This window comes from Simochromis diagramma, unplaced genomic scaffold, assembly GCF_900408965.1.
Source record: "Simochromis diagramma unplaced genomic scaffold, fSimDia1.1 OVJJ01000514.1, whole genome shotgun sequence".
NCBI lineage: Eukaryota > Metazoa > Chordata > Actinopteri > Cichliformes > Cichlidae > Simochromis > Simochromis diagramma.
The window spans coordinates 206061-225519 of NW_024387346.1; the positions used below are offsets into that span (position 1 = coordinate 206061).

The following is a 19459-nucleotide window of genomic DNA, read 5'->3' on the forward strand; positions in this document are numbered from 1 at the left end:
ACCCTCAAGCTCCCAGGCCTCTGGTAGAGGACCCGAGCTTGAAGGATAAACCGCCCGCAGGGGCGTGCTGGGTGTTTTATATATATATATATATATATATATATATATATATATAGAGAGAGAGAGAGAGTTCTGTAATGTTGAGGTCCAGGCTCTGGGAAGGCCAATCAATTGTTGATAACGTTTGTGTGGTTGATTTGCGTATATTCAGGTGTTCTTTTTACTTCATGTTTGGGAACATTGTAATCCAGGAAAAATGGAAAGCATTACCAGTCAGATGCTTTCCAGCTGAAGCAAAATCTGACTGTACTTTTCTGTGCTCAGAATTACTTCAATTCTGACAAAACCCAGACATTACTGGTTGAAATGGGCTTGAGGTGATGGGTTTTAACAAACACGTGGAAAGTAGGGTGAATTTCATGGACCTTGTAAGTTTAAGAATATCGGCATGATTTATTAGTCTTTCAATAACAAAATAAAACAGGGTCCGATAATATGGGAGCCATCTTCCTAGTCAGTTTTGAGTGGAATGTCTCTAGTAGAGAGCCAAACTTTGTGACCTGCCACATAGTTGGGAGAGGAGGGTCCTCCTGTGGTCTGCCAGTTGTTTGTTCTGCTCTGCTGTCTAAAGAAGCGCTGCCTTAATCTGATTCCAAATCCTATAGCAGTGAGGTGGTGGAGGACTGATGGCCCTGCCAACTCTTGCTCCTTGGTTTGAAACGGGAATGCTTCAAAGACTGTCATTCCTGTTGCTGATGACGTGAGTGTATTGCATGTGCACTCAATCCAAAGCAACTGTGAGCTGGTAGACCAACTGGTAGACTGGTCCAACTGGTAGACTGGTTGGAGAAGGCTGTACAGTGCACAGAGCTACACCGCTTTGTCTGGCCATTTCTTTGGGGTGAAACCAAAAGGAAAGGCTAACCTAAGCACCCGGCATTTTACAAAAATCCTTGCACACCTTAAATGACTGACACTCACAGTCTGAATTGGTGTCATTAGGAATGCTGGGAAGGTGAAAAACATGGTGGATCAATAAATTAGCTATCTCTAAGCTGGCGAGCAATTTAGAAGGTGCTTTGAAGTGGAAAGATTTAGAAAATCTTAGACTTCAAGGATTACTGTATTCCCTTCAGAAGGACAGTAACAAAACCTATTCCAATGCCAGGGTCTGTTGGTAGGGAGTAGGGCTGGGCCATATCATACCGTTCACGGTAATACTGGTATAATATTGGGCAATGATAAGAAAATGAAATATTGCGATAGAATATGGGTAAAACGTGCATGCGCAGCGCCTTTGTTTTCATGCGCAAATGGCGGAAAAGCATGGCGGCGACGGAGAATGAGAAGGGCGAAAGTGGATCATTGAATGAAAAAGATAAACCAGAATTGGTTTGTAAAAATGCTGCAACTTCAGTGGTGTGGAACTGGTTTAGCTTTCGTCCGTCAGATACAGAACAAAGCACTATTTTTGGTAGAGCATGCTAGCGGGCCGTGGTTATTACCGTGTTTTTTGGAAAATACGGCACACTTAAAATCAATATTTAGATTTTTCTGAAAATAGACAGTGCCCCTTATAATCCCGTGTGCCTTATGTATGAATTCTGGTTGTGTTTACTGACCTCGAAACTATTTTATGTGGTACACGGTGCTCGAAAGTCTATCGTAGGCAGGAGCCTCGCGGAGTGATACGTACTGTGCTTCAACATAATATTACCGTATTTTTAAGTTTTGTGGATATTATACGTGGTTATGCTGAGGATATGTCGGCTAATTTCCACTGGAAATGCCTTTTGGTTAAACTGTCAGCAAGGAATTTGCATTTGCACTGTTAAATTTTTTATATAACTTTAATGCACGTAAAAAACAGCTGCTTGTTTAAGTGAAAATACAGTGATGTTTTTTTTTGCACTGATAAAATTGTGGAGTTGTAAAGTATTTTGTGTAGTGTCAATTATATCGTCAGTTATATCGTTATCGCAAATTTTCAAATGTATATCATAATAAATATTTTTGGTCACATTGCCCTGCTCTAGTAGGGTCCAGAGGTTATAATAGATCTGATGGGGGTTGTAGGAAATATTTATTTAAGGCATAGACCGAGCAGGCTGACACATAAGAATAAACCTCCCTTTCCAGAGCAGACCATCAGAATGTTTGTTTAATAAAGTTTCTGGTTCAACTCACTCGAGGATGGCATGCAAATCCCACAGCATTGAGCCCATTGGATTACTTGAGAGTGTATGGAGGAGGGAACATAAAGGCAGTTGGGAGGGCCTCCTCCTATGTCTGGATCATGTTGTCTGGTCTTGGTTGACTGTGGCTTCATGTCAGTCTCTCCATGTTAGTTCACCCATATTTATGGGAGGAGCATCGGGACATTCTTTGGGAATCTGTGTCTGGTATTATATCCCTGGATTTCAAGCAATAGGTAAAAGGAAATTTAGAACACCCACAAACAGTCCCTACCCAGCATGACAAGGACTCAACCTCCTTGTCGAGTCCTTGTCATGGGGTGTCAAGCTCCAGTCCTCGAAGGCCAGCATCCTGCTTGTTTTTGAGATATCCCTGCCCTACCTGCTGCTGGTTACCTGGATCAGGTGTGCTTTGCCAATAAGAAGGAACCAATGTTTCCACTCCCTCTGGGGCTAGCTTAATGGCAACATCGTCGTTCTTTTCAGATGAAGATAGACAGGATGTAGCTTACCATCTGAGCCAATGTTCTGGGAGATTGATTGAGTAAGGGAGGCATCTACATCAATAATCTAAAAACCTGGGGGAATAGACAGGTTTGGAAGTCTGTATCAGCTTCTGGAGACCAGAGAAAGGAGAGAGTTGGTGTGGTGAGCATAGCTAGAGGAGCCAGAGTTCTGCTGTTGTTCTGCTGCAGGAAAGCAGGGTAAATAACTGATAAGCAGTCAGGTAGGTTGATAATCAAAGTCCAATTCCAGTTTAGCTTGGAAGTCAGTTGTGAATTCTTCTTGGGGGCCACATGGGTATGAAGCACACACTAAGAGTTTCCTAAAGATGAAAACAGCGGGTATGTATTTGTGAAAAAACCAAAGCATGAAAAGAAGAGTCTAACGTTACAGCTACTGAAGCTGAACTTGCTGGGGAAGGTGGATGGGAGAAGCCTGCCTTTAAAATCACAGAAGTGTGATAAAGAATGGGCATGAGGTGTGTGCATCCAGCTGCTTCACAATCTTATTAACTTCCATGCACCAGGGCGGCAACCTGCACACACACGAGAACACTCTCCAGAGCAAGAGAGCGTGACACTAAGGGTTTTGTGACAAAGATATGTCGGGGGAAAAAATTGAGATGTAGAATGAAAAATGTCTGACACAGTGTAAAATCACAGATTTCTAACTTCTCTGATTTTTTTTCATGAAATCTGCAATTAGGTCCAAGTATAATCAAGTTTCTGTTAAAGGTTCTATAAGTGAGAATTAGAAGCCTGATATAATGTAGCAGCAGATAGTTCTTTCCTATGAAAATATATACAGGAGCAGAGAATGAAGTCACTCTCCCTCTGTGTGTGTGTTGTAATCTGAGATTTTTTTATTATATGTTTTGGTAGCTAATCTGTGTGTGCATGTCGGTGCATGTGAGACCCTCCCTGTGAAACTGTTATGGAAAAGCAAAGAGAGAAAATGATGTGACGTGGTTTCATTTTCAGCTCAGTGTTGATTCTGCTGGTGTTTTCCTGTGCTTCACCCACAGCAGCAGGAAAACCTCAGCAGATGCTTTCATAGTGTCGGGCTGGACACCAAATTCATTCAGTGTCATTTGGTTGCATTCTGTTCACCAAGAAAATAGATTAAAAAGGAATTTCAGCAGCTTGAGAGTTTCAGTCTTGTCTTAAACTGTAGTTGTTTCTATTAATTTTTCATGCTTTGTTTCAAATTGTACAAAGCTATTATCAAGCAGCACCTCTTAATGTTCAATAAAATGCTGTAGATGCCATGCAAGCATTCAGATTTAATGTTTTGGGAGATACTACTGCTGTGAGCCTAAGAAAAAGAGCAGAAAAGTTGAATTTTAACATATAACCTAAATCATTTTATTTTTTAAAGTTGCAATTCTACTTTTCTAGGGCGTTGCAAGGGATTCACATACTTCAGACACATTAAGGTTTCCTGATAACAGTACACTTATATCAAAGAGCGAGACATCTCCCTCAGGGGTTAGTAGAGACCCACCCATAGCAAAAAATTGAACAATATTTATTGATGTTATAAGAAAATTACATGATTTCAACACTATGTTGCCCTAAACTGAGTGCTGTGTGATTGAGAAATTCTGGACAAGTTTTAACAGGCTCTCTCGGTCCTGCACTCCCCCTTAAGTTTTTTTTTAACTCACTCCATTCCTCTCCCCTTATCTGCTCATGGCCTGTTGTAACCTCAACATGATGTTTGGGCACGTTCAGGTTTTTACACTAAACTGTAAACCTGCCTGCTAGATGCTTACTCAGACACCACTCGTTTGCCAACATTGATTTGCCTTTGCAGTAATAGTGTGCATTTTAATGGAAAATGGCTAAAGCAGTAGAAATGTTAGGAAAATCTCTCTGCAGCTAAATCATAAAAATCTGAGGGAATAAACTTGTAAATATTTAATGTTTTTCTGACAAGTCGGTGTCATAACCTTTCTGTCTTTGTCTTCCACACAGAGGTGGAAACTGATTAAATCCAATTTTTATGATAATTTGCCAGCATTTGTGTTAGAAATATAAATGACAATGACAAAACATGTATTATTACAACTATTAAAATTATTTTGCAAATGCAGTCATTTTATGTTATGACAAGGATTGGATGGTTAAAGGGAAATGTATAGACACCTAAGTCTACTTAAACACGTTAACCTTACGTCTGAAAGACCCCTGGCTCGATTCCGAGGGGTGCAAACAAACCCAGCCTAACTGGGTCTCACATTGCTGTAAGTCCTAGTGCCTCTCCCAAGCCTGAGTAAAATGTGAGGAAGAGCAAAAACATGTGGCAAGTCAACATGTGGATACATCCACTGTGGTGGCCTCTTGGGAAATAGGGGATCAGCTGAAAGTACCTTCTGTTGATGGACCGATCCGATATTACGTATCGGTATCGGTCCGATACTGACCTAAATTACTGGATCGGATATCGGAGAAAAATAAAAAATGTAATCCGATCCATTAAATATCACGAAAGCACCTCACAAAACTTGCAACACGCCGTAACTCACCTCAGAACGTTAGCACGTCGGAGCAGTATGCATCACGTGATAGAGCGGCTGTGGCATGCGGGACCTGTCGGTGGTCTGGATAGCATTTGGAGCTTCGCTAGCAACCCGGCATTTCATCTCCGACAAAGTTATCCCGAGAGAAGTAAAGCAAGTGTGTAAGTCCATCTCTGAATGTTGTAAAGCATTCCTGCGTTAAGCTTAACAAACGACTGCCTCTTCTTACTGCTACTTCAATCGTGAAACTGCTTAACGATCAGCTGATCGGCTTTTCTGTCGCGAGTCCGTGTCTCTAGTTTGCTTTTGGCCCACTTTGCACCAGAAAGAGGAAACCAGCGGCTGAACAACAGCAGCATGTTTAAGCTTGATCAGCTGTTGTTAGAATGTATTTAATATTACTTTCTACTCGAGGATCTTTTTCTACGTAGCTGACGCTGGTAACTGTGCAGGGGCGGATCTAGCAAAGTTTAGCCAGGGGGGCCGATAGGGCATTAACAGGGAAAAGGGGGCACAAAGACATACTTTTCTTTCTTATTCTCATTTAAAATGTCTAGCTTTTAATAAATAATTATCTGACACCCAAAGTTTTAATTTGATGCAAAATGAATAGAAGTCCATTACTGTATATAGTAACTATTAAGTCTAATATATATATATATATATATATATATATATATATACCCTAGTAAGCTATAGTACTTTTTCCTTTGGGAAGGTACCATCTGTGCAGTCTGCAATTTTGTTGAAGAAAGATGTTGAATCTATTTAATATTTCTTGAAAAATAATTGATTTCTGTGCATTTTTTTTCACACTGCATCAAATTAAGGTTGATTACGTCGATTAAGCATCATGAGGTGGAGCGTGAGGGGTGGTTCCCTATTTTTTATTTATTTATTTTTGTTGTTGCTGGGAGTTGGAACCCTATTAGTTAGGTTGCTTAATATTTATGCTAAGTACTCTTTAAAATACCAGAATAGGGAGGATGGTGTAGGTTTAAGTTTATTAGATTGATCAGTATTGCTGAACTATGAAATATTTTTTTTTGCATACAGGTATAACAGAATAACTTTAGTGTAGTTGTTGTTTTAAACTTGAGTATGAACTTATACAAAATGCAGCAAGATATTTAAAAAACAGTTTTGTTGATTAAAAAACATTATATCGGATTCATATCGGTATCGGCAGATATCCAAATTTATGATATCGGTATCGGTATCGGACATAAAAAAGTGGTATCGTGCCATCTCTAGTAATGCAACAGTAAATGTAACAGTGTTACATGCCGTTATCATCAGTGATCACTTTGAAGAAAGTAGTGGAGTGTGATGGACCTCCTGTGGTGCTCTTAAAATGGGTCTTTAAATGACTGAAAAGACTAACTCCACAGACCTTTTCAGTGTGGACACTGATGTGAGTGTGCTGTAGCTTTTCTATGGCAGCTTGTTCATTTTCATTGAAAGAGTGAAAAAAAGAATCTCCTTGTTACTTTGTGAGGTATTCCCAGTATGATGTGTAACATTTTTTGAGGTTTCTCCAGATATCCTCTGAGCATCATTTAAGTCTAATTAGGCTTTTGTGTTTCCATCTCTGTGGTTCCATCTCGATGGTGGCAGGTCAGTGCTGGCTTCCTCAGTAACATTAATGTTAGTTTGCTTTTCTTGTCAGTGGATATGCAGGACTTTCAAATGCATCTCTGATATTAGGATTCAGGGTTGCTATGTGCCTGCTCAAAGTAATTGAGGTCTCTGGACCATATCAGTCTGGTCAAGATAAATGCCCCAGTAGGGTACTTCCATACAAACTCAGGCAAATCTAAAAATGGAAAGAGTACAAAACTATTCAGAATCAGTTATAGTGAAGAGGCTTCAGTATATTTAATGAAGCCATGCAAAATGTTATTCTTAATACTGTAAAATTATAATGGCTGAAAAACATATTAAAGCTGTACAACCAAATAAGTTTTGAATTCAAGTAAAAAATTCAAATATTGAAAAAATTCAAGTATCACAATATGGTGATATTATCGGTAATCTAGAGATTTTTTTCAGGTCTTTTTTTTCTACATTCATTCACAGCAACATTGTCAAGAGATATATCATAGTTTCAATAACGAAAACATGACACTGGTTTCTATTACTGTTTGACATAGAGTAACAGAAACCAACGTCCGTACTGTGGTGTGAGAAATGATCAAAAAGTCGAAAATTTAAGTATTCTGATTCTGAATTTCATGGCTTATGAGAGCATGTGGGATAGGTGGCTGCTCAAAACAATTTATGGTATGCGAAAGGTCTTTGATGCCACACACATCTTCTAGCTTTCATTCCTTTCACACAGTACACAAAAATACTGAATTCCCACCACAATCAGTCCTTTATGATTTCATGTCACTCATAATATTAATATTCTAAACATCCATCAGTCTCTATTGTTAACTAGTCCAGTGGGGATGAAGCCTATCCCACCTGACTCTTGGTAAAAGGCCAAGTACAGCTTAGGTAAGTCCCCAAAAAGTCAAAGGACTAGATCAGGGGTCCCCAACTCCAGGCCTCGAGGGCCGGTGTCCTGCAGGTTTTAGATCTCACCCTGGGTCTACACACCTGAATCAAATGATTAGTTCATTACTAGGCCTCTGGAGAACTGCAAGACATGTTGAGGAGGTAACGTAGCCATTTGAATCAGCTGTGTTGGATCACAGACACATCTAATAACTGCAGGACACCTGCCCTCAAGGCCTGGAGTTGGGGACCCCTGGACTAGATGAACTGTCTGCTGTGCAAGTAATCACTGATCAACCTGATCTCTGAAACTCTATGTAAAGCAACAAGGACTTTTGTAAAATAAATAAATTATGATGCGTGTTAGTTTGAATGATTACTTTGCTTGCCCCCTGATTTCCAGACTTTGGAAGACCATGAGGGTTACGGTCACTTAGAGGTCATAGGATTAATCGTTTAAGCTCTAATTCTGACCCAACAATAGGAAAATCAAAAGAAAAATTTCCATTGTTTCAACATAAAGCATCAAATACAAAGAGAATTTTGTATTGGCTCACTAAGTTTAGTATGTAATAAACACATTTCCTTCTGTCACCCTTAAAAAAAGACTGAGCTTTGCTCTTTCAGCTGAATATCTTCTGTTCAGCACCAAAGAAACCCCACGTCCTGTTCTTCCTTTCAGTCAGATGCCGGTGTAGAGATTCCACAAGATCTTGAGGCGTGGGACCACATGGGGGGCGGGGGACCTCTGTTGTATCTCAGAGCTAAAAGGGGATTTTCATTTCAAAGCTCTCACTCAGCTCTGCAGCTGAACATCTGACCCCACTGAATTACTTGCAGTGAGATCAGTGGAGCAAATCGAGCTTGGGAATAATAATAACATCCTATTTCTGGAGGAAGGCTCTGAAAAATGGCGAGGCCCATTATATGCAATTTGCGCTCTGCTATGCCATTTTTGTACACAGATCAATCTAGGGTTTTTTTTCCCCATCCCTGGCCTCCTTCCTCTTTTTTTTCCTCCCTCCACTTCCTCTTCCTCCCCCTCCTTCAGTGGTTGGGTGTGGTGAGTTGCTGCTTCTGGAATAACTGTCTGAACAACAGCTCGCTTACTCTCAGGAGATTCTGCCTTTTTGGGGGGAGTTACTTAAGAATTAGGAGAGTTCAGATGCAGGGTAAAAACCAGCAGCTGGGCTCTCCAATCTCTCCAATGTTTTAGTTTTTGAGGCTGATGCCACTGCTCGCAAAGTGGTAAAGAGATGAGAAAGAACAGACAAGAAAGAAAGAAGTGTGCCAAAGATAGAGCACAGAGGCTGCAAATGGGTGAGGTGGAGGAAGTCAGATGGAAAATGAAGATGGGATAGAAAAATAATAAAGAGGAGATTGAAGTGGAGAGATTGACTGTCAGTTTTCTAGGTGAGGGGAAAAGAACTGCAACAGGACAATGGAAGAAACAAATCATTTATCAAAATTGTCTTTGCTTTAGTTTGGTTGTTTTCTACAGGTCTAAAGGCACCCTCTCTCTCTCTGTGTTTGTGTGTGTGTTTTGGTGTGTAACAACAGACACCGAAACCACCCGCTTCGTTCGTTTCCACACCGCCGTTATCTCTGAAAATATGTCTGGAGGAATTTTCTTCTCATTTTGACAAGCAGATGATTTATGCAGCAGGGAGAGCTGCAGGGCTTCAGAGCACTGATTGCTGAGCTAGTGAAACAAACTCGGTGGCATTTAACAAACACACACACAAACATTCAGAGAGTCCTATAACACATAAAGCAGCTGACATTTTGGAAAAACGCAGCACAGTAGTTGATTCCTCTATAGAGGCAGAGTATTATCCCACTGCATAGAAGCTTTTTAAATGGCAATAATGACAGTGTGCCCAGCTCGGCCTTCTGCAGTGCAATTATTAGTTTAGAATCAGACTCGTGGACTCGTGAGGGAGCCACGCTCTGTGATAAATACTTTACAACACGCCATCAAAAATTTACAGCAAGGAGAATATTTCCAACCACCAAGACGCTCCAAAAAGAGACCAAAGTGTGGATCCACAGAACATCTTCTTTAAACTCAAACAGTGAAATAGACCTCATTACTGCAGGGAAAAAACATTCATAGAACCTGTACTGTGTCTGGAGCTGCTCCAGCATTACAGATCACATGTAAGATAGGGTTTGTAGCATGTTTACTTAAAATGCTGGTTTTTGGCTTACCAACATAAAACTTTGAAGCAGCAAAATTCTTAAAATAACACTTAATGTTTAAAATGTAAAGCAGAAAATCCTAACAGACTGAAGGATTACTGACCTCTCAGTCCATTATAGGCATGATAATGCCTGTAATGGACCGGGTGATCATTATAAGGACCATTGCTACAGCCGACAGTTATTATACCACTGTGCTACTACTCTAGAAAAGTGTGATAAGGTCTACCAGGTGGCCAGTAACCTGTCTAGTGTTAGATTAAGGGTTTTATTGGGTTTTGTTTTAGCAACATGCTAAATACGCACATTTTCAGAAACTAGAAGATGTTGCATTTTCAATGAAATTTCGGACTTTTAAAAGGGGTGGTTGTTAAAGAAACCCTACCTCCAACCCTAACACATACTGGGTCGCCAATGTTAGGGAAGGTAGCACCAGCAGGTAGGCTGCTTCAGTCATTCACATTCAGTTCAGATGCCCCTGTGGAACAGCAAGTGATTAGCTCACTCAGCATTGCTTTGTAGCTGATATGTGGTTGCTAGGGGACAATCCAGACATAAGCAGCCTAGGTAACCCCCTAATCTATATACCAACCTTTCATATGTCAATCAGGACTATCCTTTACTCTTGTTGGTAGTTGCTTCAATTACTTGACTTCAAGCTATGAAAACATTAATTCTGGAGCCGCCCACTTTGCGCTGACAGCAGTTATTTCATTCCCTGAAGTTGCTAAAGCCTCTTTTCCATTAGTACCTACTCGACTCGGATCGACTGGTTTTCCATTACAACCCGGGAGTACCTTGTTTGCATGCTTGTCTGTGCGTCCCACGACACAATAAATGTGCAAGATGAACGCTACAACAAAGGTGGATATCGAAGCGAATATATACCTGCTGCTCAGTCTGTTGCTTTTCGTCAGACTCAGGGACCACAGCGTTGTTTTTTGTAGCCATTTTCCTTGTCGAGTTTCAAAATTAGCAGTTTTGATTTTCGTGAACGAGACGCTCTCATGACTCATCGAGTGACACTACTGACCAGCCAATCAGTGCCATGCAGTCTGACGACGTCAGAATTTAGTACCTGTTTGGATTGCTTGGAACCCTAGCCGAGCAGGTACCAAAAACGACCTCGTCCCAGGTACTGTGACCTAATGAAAAACCCTGAAAACCGTGGCGAGTTGATCTGAGTAGGTTCTAATTGAAAAGGGGCTTAAATGTCGCTGACTTGTATGGTGTGTGGTCACCACGTCACTGCGTCAAGTCCTCCTGTGTGAGCGCCCCTTTAACCCTTTCTCCACAAGTAAAGTCATTTTCTTATTAGCCATTACTGTGTAGCTTATATTTGGTAATAAAGTGGCTGTTGGTGACCCTGTTGTACTGGTAGTTGCTTCAAGCTTGCAACCTCAAAGCTGAGATTCGTCTAACTCATGAGCCTTCATTGGAATTCCTCGGTCCCTGGTCACCGCATGGCTGTGTGCTCTGCGGCAGGACACAGGGTGGTGTGTTAGCTCATTGTTCTTGGTTTTTGTGCTGTTGCATTTTTATCTTTTAGTGACCACTCACTTCTTTTTATATTTATTGTGTCATGTGTTTATTTTCTGTTCTTGTGTGCTTTCATAAAGTTCCTTGTCCAGAGTGGGAATGCTTATTCTCTTTTATTGGAAATACGTTAAAAAGTTAAACATTAAAATACCAGTATAGAGCAAAATAATAACATCTCAGTTAAACTCGCCTTGTTAATAAAATCCAAAACTCTGAACCTACGAAATACAATAAATGTGTTTATTTTCCTAATGTTTGCTGGACTTTGTCAGTCCAACACTTTCTGCTGCAGTAAACAAATTCTAATATTGTTAGAGACTTGTGTTGTGTTGAGACAGGAAGTGTTCTCCTTTATTTTGGCAGGAATTTCCTGTTGTTATCTAGCAAGGAAACAGGTGCTTGTATTGCTAAAATCCTCTTCCCCTTAACATTCACAAAGATATCCAGAAAAATACCAAACAAACATTGTGTGATTCTGTCTGTCACTCAAAGTCCAAATCAAACTTTAGCTGCAGATTTTGTCCAGAAGTGTCTGATCGACTCAGTTTGCTTCTCTGTCTTTGATGTAATGTGGCGACAGATCAGCATTCCAGCATTCCAGCAAAACGCCGTCTGATTGGCCCCCAGCTGCCGCTATCTCATCCTCTGGTCTTCTCTCAGAGCGAGAGAGGCTGCTGGAGCATGGCATCTGCATTCCTTACCCCCTCCCCCAGTCTCCCGTCCTCCCCCCCCAATATCCTGTCGTTCCACACATTCCTGCACATCCAGCTGAGGTCCAAAGTGGAGCTTTAAACTCACCTACGCTCTGTTGAGCCTGCAAGTCAAAGGCTGCATCCGAGTGTGTGCTGGCACTTCTGTCTTTGTGAGGACACTCGGAATAGAAATTTTTAGTTCCTCATTTGGTGATATAGTCTGAAACAGTTTCCATGCATTTCTTTTTTTTTTTTTTTTTTTCGTGTCCCGTTTGGATCTTTAGCCATCAGAATTGTTGTCTTAAGGCCAAGAAAGATGCCAAGCGGATTTATTTTACCAAGTGGATCGTCATGGCCTTGCCATATTGGTCCATTTGATTGACCTTTATTATAATTATGAATTTATTTTATTTTCAGTTGCTACAAACGGGACAGACATGACTGGGGGATAGGACAGGGAGAAAGAATGAAAGAAAGAGAGGGAGAGAGAGAAAACCAAAGGGGAGAAGAGACGGTGAGAAGGGGGGGAAGAAAGGAAAAAAAACAAACAAACAAACAAAACACCTGGATCACCTGTATGGAGAAAAAAAACAGAAGAGAAAGCAAACAACAAAGAGCAACATAATAAAAAAAAACAGCACCATCACAATAAACTAGCTAGCAGTAGATAACAGTAGATACTGAAAATAAACGATATTGTGCAGCACGCAAGATAGACAGCGCACAATGTGCTTTGAGGCAGCAGCCAAGAAAGGTGTAGTCCGCGTCTGTGAACACCCGTGTGAACACCTGTGTGGATCAGCATGCTTGTATTCCAAAGGTTTCTCCATGTAACGATCTGCTAGGGAGTGTGGGGAGCCATAGCTCCGTCCACCAGGGTATGAAGCAGGTATGGAGGAGATCCAGGCCCCAGATATCCAGAGGCCCCAGAGTACAAGGACCCAAGGAGGACCATCAAAGGGGGGGAACCGTGCCACCCTCCTGGGAAGAGCTGAGTAGAGCCCCAAACAAGAGGTCACCCCGCAGCTACGGAGCAGAGGCCAGAGGGGGTTGCAGTGGTGTGCCGGCGGGCTCTGCCGGCAGCCAGCTGTGCCAGAGAGGACCGAGCTTCAGGCCCAGAGGCCAGATGCCTGAGGGCATCCCACCCCCTGGAAGGGGCCCAGCCGGGCCACAGGCGCCCGGCCCCGCCAGTCAGCCACCAGGAGTGAGCGCCCAGCCCCAGACGACAAGGACCACCAACACACCAACGTCTGAGAGCATTAGCCACCGGCAGGGAGTGTGGTGAGGGGAGATGGGCCTCCGTACTTTAGAGGGCCTGAGATGTACCCAGAGAGGTTGAGTCTAAGACCCAACCTGACATATAGACACAGACGAACAGGCACACGCGGACACAGACGTGCATTCCCACCCCATATGCACAACCAAATACTCGGCACTCACCCAACGTGTAGACAGACACAAATAGACACTGCACAGACAGTCGCACTCCCCAAACATACTCTATATCCCAGGTCCAGGTACCCCCACCCTCAGAGGGGCAAGCCGCACCTAGACCCAGGAGATGTAACCCTTCTCTCTGGGGTGGAGGCAAGCGGACCACCTCCTTATCTGCAGTAGCAGGGAGGCCCCGCATCCCAGACCCCAGTCTGACGGCCAGCACCTCCTCCCAGCCCCCCAGCCCTGACGGCTAACAGAACCGGGGTGAGTGAAGACCCCAAACCTCCCTATGCCTGCTCATATGTAGTGTTGCTGTGTGCTTTTCTAAAGTGCATTTAAAACTCAGGAGAGCATGGTTCCTGCTTCCTCTCAGAGAGCAGCACGGCTCTTCCCGAAAACCCTTAGTGTCTAAATGCATTTCCATGCATTTCTATCAAAAAGAGATGTGTTGTTGGCACAAACCTGGAACCAGCACCATCAAACTGTTGGGCCTAAAGTTAATATCAGTGCTGTTGGGCCTTCTAGCTTCTATAAAGGGCAGGATTCAGACTTAGTTCAGACTTAGTTCTTAACTTGCACTGCTTGAAGATTAGCACTCCAGGTGTAAACCCCCCCCATGTGGCGACCACATGCCACACTGCTGAGAGCAGCCAGCCCGGGTTCGAGTCCAACCCGTGGCCTTCTACCACATGTCTTCCCCTGCTTTCCTGAACCTTCTTCACTGTATCTATCAAAATAAAGCTGAAAAAACACTTTGCAACTCATTTTATGAAAATTTCTCCATAAATGGATATAAGCCTCTAGAATACACTGTCTTCACAAGTGTACTCATAAAGTCAGCACACATTAGTGGAAATGCACTTATTTGCATGAGATTCATTTGGATTTGCAAATCTGCTCTGACGTGCTGCAGGTCCTCTCCGCCGTAGGAACACAGCGAGTCTCTGCAGTCTTTAGTTTTCCCACAATCACCAGTCATCTGGGCAGAATTGACAGAGACAGAGAGGTTGCAGAGGCTGATGGGAGGGGCCGGGCTCCTGTCCAAACCAGTTAAATTCAAACAAACAGGAGTCACTTTAGCATCATGCATTTTTCTTTCTTAGTTTTTATTCTCTCTGTCCTCAATTGTCCTATTTTTGGTTAGAAGAAAGTCAGATAATTACTGTTTATTTAGACCCAACTACATCATGAACGTGGTAAAAAACCAGAGACATTTTTGACCAGACTGGGGAATTTTGTAAGAAAATATTGGGACACTTTGGACATCAGACATGTCATTGTTGTGTACTGGATCTCATATTGGATCCTGTGTGTATCAGTGTTGAGCTGCTGCATTCCTCATGTCATAAATATGCTACTGAAGCAACACAAGGTTCTTACTTCTACATCCAACCTGAAGCTCGTAAAAATTGCACAAAGCTGAGATTTGCAGTGGGTTAGAGAGGCCAGCTGTGGAAAAAACTGAAACCTGTAGATGTGCATTTATTTATTAATTGTATCTTTGTAAAGGGTGACTTCTGTCTGGCGTCTGGTCACTTTGCACCTTAAACAGACTTTTTGTGAACACACTGTATGTATGTTCATGTTGTGTGTATTATTGTAGGGTCTACCTTACAATATAAAGCGCCTTAAGGCAACTGTTGTTGTGATTTGGCACTATATAAATAAAAATGAATTGAATTGAAATGAAATGAAATTAAACACTGATTCCAAACCAGAATTCTTCAGAATCAGGAATTGATTCTGAATCGACCTCCATCACTCAAAGGTGAATAATTTATTTAGAACCCACATCTGAAATCTTCTCCCTCTCTTTTCTCTGCAGGCCCTGTTGAAGATGGACTGTCAGGGTCTTGTAGCCCGACTGGTGATGGACTTTGTCCTCCTCACCACCGCCGTGGAGGTAGCCGGCCGCTGGAGGGAGATGGCCGAGAGGCTCGTCAAGATTTCGCGCCAACAAATGGATGCTTACGAGGCACCACACCGTGACAAGAACGGGGTGGTGGACAGCGAGGTACGCGTGTCCTAACATCCCAAAAAAAGATTTCACACAACAACAACTTCAACAACGAATCCATTCTGTACAAGCCTGATCAGCTTTATTATGTTTTAGGACTGAACACTCAGTTATTTGCTTGTCTGTTTGAATCTGTAACATTAAGACATTCATGTTTCTCAGAGGATGAAATCAGCTGACCTAAGCAGCTGAAAGTGTAGGTGATTCCTGACCTGATTATTGTGTTTTAAAGGAACAGTGACACATCTTGAGAAATACAAATGTTTCACTTTTCCCTTCTGTCAAAATCACAAGTGGACCGAGTGCATCTGTATCATTCTGTCAGCCGGTGACAGTTTTTCGACATGTCAGTGTCCCAGGAGATCATGACACGTTTGTTGCTCTTCTTGTCTGCAGGCCATGTGGAAGCCGGCATACGACTTCCTGGTCACGTGGGCAGCTCAGATTGGCGATAGCTACAGGGATGTGATCCAAGAGCTTCACATGGGCCTGGACAAGATGAAGAACCCCATCACCAAACGCTGGAAGCACCTGACCGGCACGCTCATCCTGGTCAACTGCTTGGATGTCCTGCGGAGCTCCGCCTTCAGCCCCTCTGCTCAGGATGACTATGCCATCTGAACCCAAGCATTGCCCCACACCAGCACACCTTGCTCTTCAGGAGCAATTTTTTTTTTTTGAAATTGCAACGTTTGAAATGCTGCATATCAGCTGTTTGCTCACTCTGAATGCCACTACTGCTGTCGTTCCTGCAGCGTTGCCTTCAGCTCTTCGTGCCCAGGGCAACATCACCAGACAGGCCCCACGTCCCCAGCAAACAATACAGTGCTCTATGGAGCTTGCAGTATTCACAGAGACTCTTTTAATAGCTTCAGTCTTGCACAGTTATGTATTTTTGTACTCTTATTATGGCACAGCAGTTTTTTAAGCAACCATTTGGTTAAGATCTGTGGATTGAATGCCAAGACAGACATTTTTATTAAGAAAAGACATTTTTAGATATTGTATCCTCGTATCCTCACGTGTCAGATCTGTTCTATTTATTTATACATTAAGAAGAAGAAGCATCACCTTTGGTCTGTCTTCAGCTTCTCCCTCACTGCAGTCCTTCAAATTTCAGTGATCCAAATATTTTGGTGTCCTCTATTTTCGAAGATCTGAGACTGAAGATTGTACATTCAGTTTTACACTGAAACGCGCAGTGTTTTTGTAGAACATGAATCAATGGATTTATTAGATTTAAACTGATAATTTAGTTTCAGCAAAATTTAAAACCCTTGTGTCAGTTTTAAATCAACTTTTGAGTTTTGGCCTCCTAAAAAATGTTATATTGTTTTCTGATTAAATTTATTGTAACAAACTTGACCTTCTAAACATCAATTGATAAATCAGCCTCGACCTGAGCCATACTCACTTTGTTCTAGTTCACTCAACTTGTCCCAACCTTTCCAAAACTGAGAATGTCAGACATAGATATCCACAGTCCATGTTTGACTTAGAATGCACTCCCGTTAGGCAATTTGAGCATGCTTAACCCGCCACAGTCCAGTTTGTGTGAGGAGTGTGAATGCATTGTGCCCGCCTGTGGGAGAGAAAGGTCTCTCAAACAGTCCTGAATTAAAATCTGCAAAAATTGTGCAGCAGACAAGATGGTAGTAGAAGTCAAACTGTGGCGGGCTGTTTAAAACGTTATTTTCGGACAGAATCAGACAGAATCATTTTTTAAATCAAGTGGGTCTTTACATGTAGTGTTTATTCCCTGCAGATCATTGAAATCTAAGTTAATTTAGATAATCCACTCAAATCTTATGGATCACCACAGCAGGTCTTTTGCCTCTATCTCACCCAAATAAGTGCCTGGAGGCATTTCAAATGAATTGTTAAGTTATGAGACTCTCTTTTAAAGGAACTTTGACAGGATGCATGTGACTTGCTTGCTAACGTTAGGTGGTCAAATGCTTCCTGCTGCTTTTCTTTGCACATCTGAAAATGTCTGTTTCAGAGTGGACCTCATTTAATTACAAGTAGCATTTCGTGAGTTCATACATGGCCTTTCCGCAGCCCCTCAGTTCCTCCTCTGTCTGAAACAAGCTACTTTTGCTCTCTGTTCACTTCTTTAAGCCAACTTTCCTCTGATTGGCTGCCCCTCGTAAAGAAAGCATGAACAGCAGATAGGTGGAGCTTCTATCCTCATAGCCTGAGATGTGAGCATATGACATTAAAAAAGCACCAAAAGTAAAAATAAAATGTCTGAAAGAGTATTTAGAGTAGCATGACGCCTGAGCTTTTGACACACAGGGATTCCTTCTACATATGCTGACCTCATTATCTGAAACCTTGGCCGTGTTCATTGTTAGTAACGACCACTTTCAAAGAAAAAAAAGGGAATAGTATAATTGGTTCACCTTAAATAACTGCTAGGTTTGTGAGAGCAAACTTTGTAACTTTGCTCCAGAATGACTCAAAACAGAATAAATTTAATGAACTGCATTGCATTGTGCTTTGGGAGAGTGCTTTTGTTCTACTAAACGGTAGTATCATGATGAAGTGTGTGGTTCTGCAAGTGGGGTTTAGATGCTAATTTTATTTCAGGATAAAGTAAAGTTGAGGAGAAGAGCACTGGCGAAATTATGGGGAGAAAAGTGAAGCATGTTTAGCCCTAAAAGCACAAAGTAGAGAGATGGAAGGGGGACAGTGGAGATGGGGCATGATTCACTGTGTCCTGCGTAATGGGGACCTTAAACTAACTGGCTGAAATATGGGTCACAGTAAACTAAACAATCAAGAACACCGACTGAGTGTTAGGATTGGTCCATCAAGGATTTATGTCTTGATTAACGATTACCTTGAGCCTGTACCTCCATATAGTAACCAAACTCACACCTCTTAGTTCTGAACTCTCTCATCTTTGTTATGCAAAATCTGTTTTTTTTCTTTCTGTTTTTTATAAAGCTTGCCAAAAATAAGTAGAGCTCTACACAAATAACCATGTACAATGTTGAGACCACTGTTGTAATGACACTGTCTATCAAAGCTTCTCTAGCTTTCGTCCCAGTGCTGCATACTGTATAATGTGCTAGTGACACAGCCAGTGTTGAGTTGAAAACCTTTTTTGTGACTGCATACTTTTACGGAAGAGACTCTAAATAAAATGTAAATATTTGTACACGACATTCGTGAGAATTGACTTGCTGCTGGCTGCGCAAACAACCCCCTCACCCCCACCACCATCACCAACAAACAGGGCACCACAGTCAGGAAACTCCTTATCTGAAGCATGGGAGACAGGCCGTCATGTTTCAGGTGTTATCAGTGCTCTGTTTGTGGAAAAAAAAAACAATGGCTGAGAAAGTGTGCAGTTGAAGGTGGTAGGGAGCAGGAGAGATTCTGGGTAGTTTCTGGCTATACATTGCAAGACCAAGAGAAACTAGAAGGGTGGCTCAGGTAGCATAAAAAGGGTTGATGATCTGTACCAGTCCCTATTCTCATTGTTGAACTGCTCTCATTATACTGTCCATTTTTTTAAGGAGGGGGCTGGAGGGTCTTGATCACGTGCATAGAGCAAATCACCAGTGTAAATGACCAGGGAGGCTTTTATAGTTTCCACAACTGCAAATTTACTGGGGTCCACTTGGGTCAGTATGAAATTAATTTTGTCATCAGTTGATGAGTGAGTTTTAGCAGCCATCTGTGAAAAGACCATAGTCTGCAGTGACAGCAGCTGTCCATGCCCGTCTTGGTAATCAAGTGTAGTCCCCACCAAATAAAAGACTATCTGGACTGAGGATTTTAACTAGAGACTTTAAAGGAGAGGCATATAGAACTCAAAAATTCCTCAACATAAATGTAC

The 19459-nt window shown here is 42.0% G+C and overlaps 1 protein-coding gene across 1 annotated transcript in view; it reads left to right on the plus strand.

Moving 5' to 3' along the window:
- The window catches only part of LOC120718317 (SH3 domain-binding protein 4-like), a 29611-nt gene extending 10831 nt beyond the window's left edge, over positions 1 to 18780 (plus strand). Inside the window, exons 3-4 of the mRNA XM_040006799.1 lie at positions 15418 to 15606; positions 16006 to 18780. Coding sequence (XP_039862733.1) covers positions 15418 to 15606; positions 16006 to 16230 — 414 coding nt within the window. The 3' untranslated portion in view covers positions 16231 to 18780. The remainder of the gene's footprint in view (positions 1 to 15417; positions 15607 to 16005) is intronic.
- The last annotated feature ends 679 nt before the right edge of the window (positions 18781 to 19459 follow it).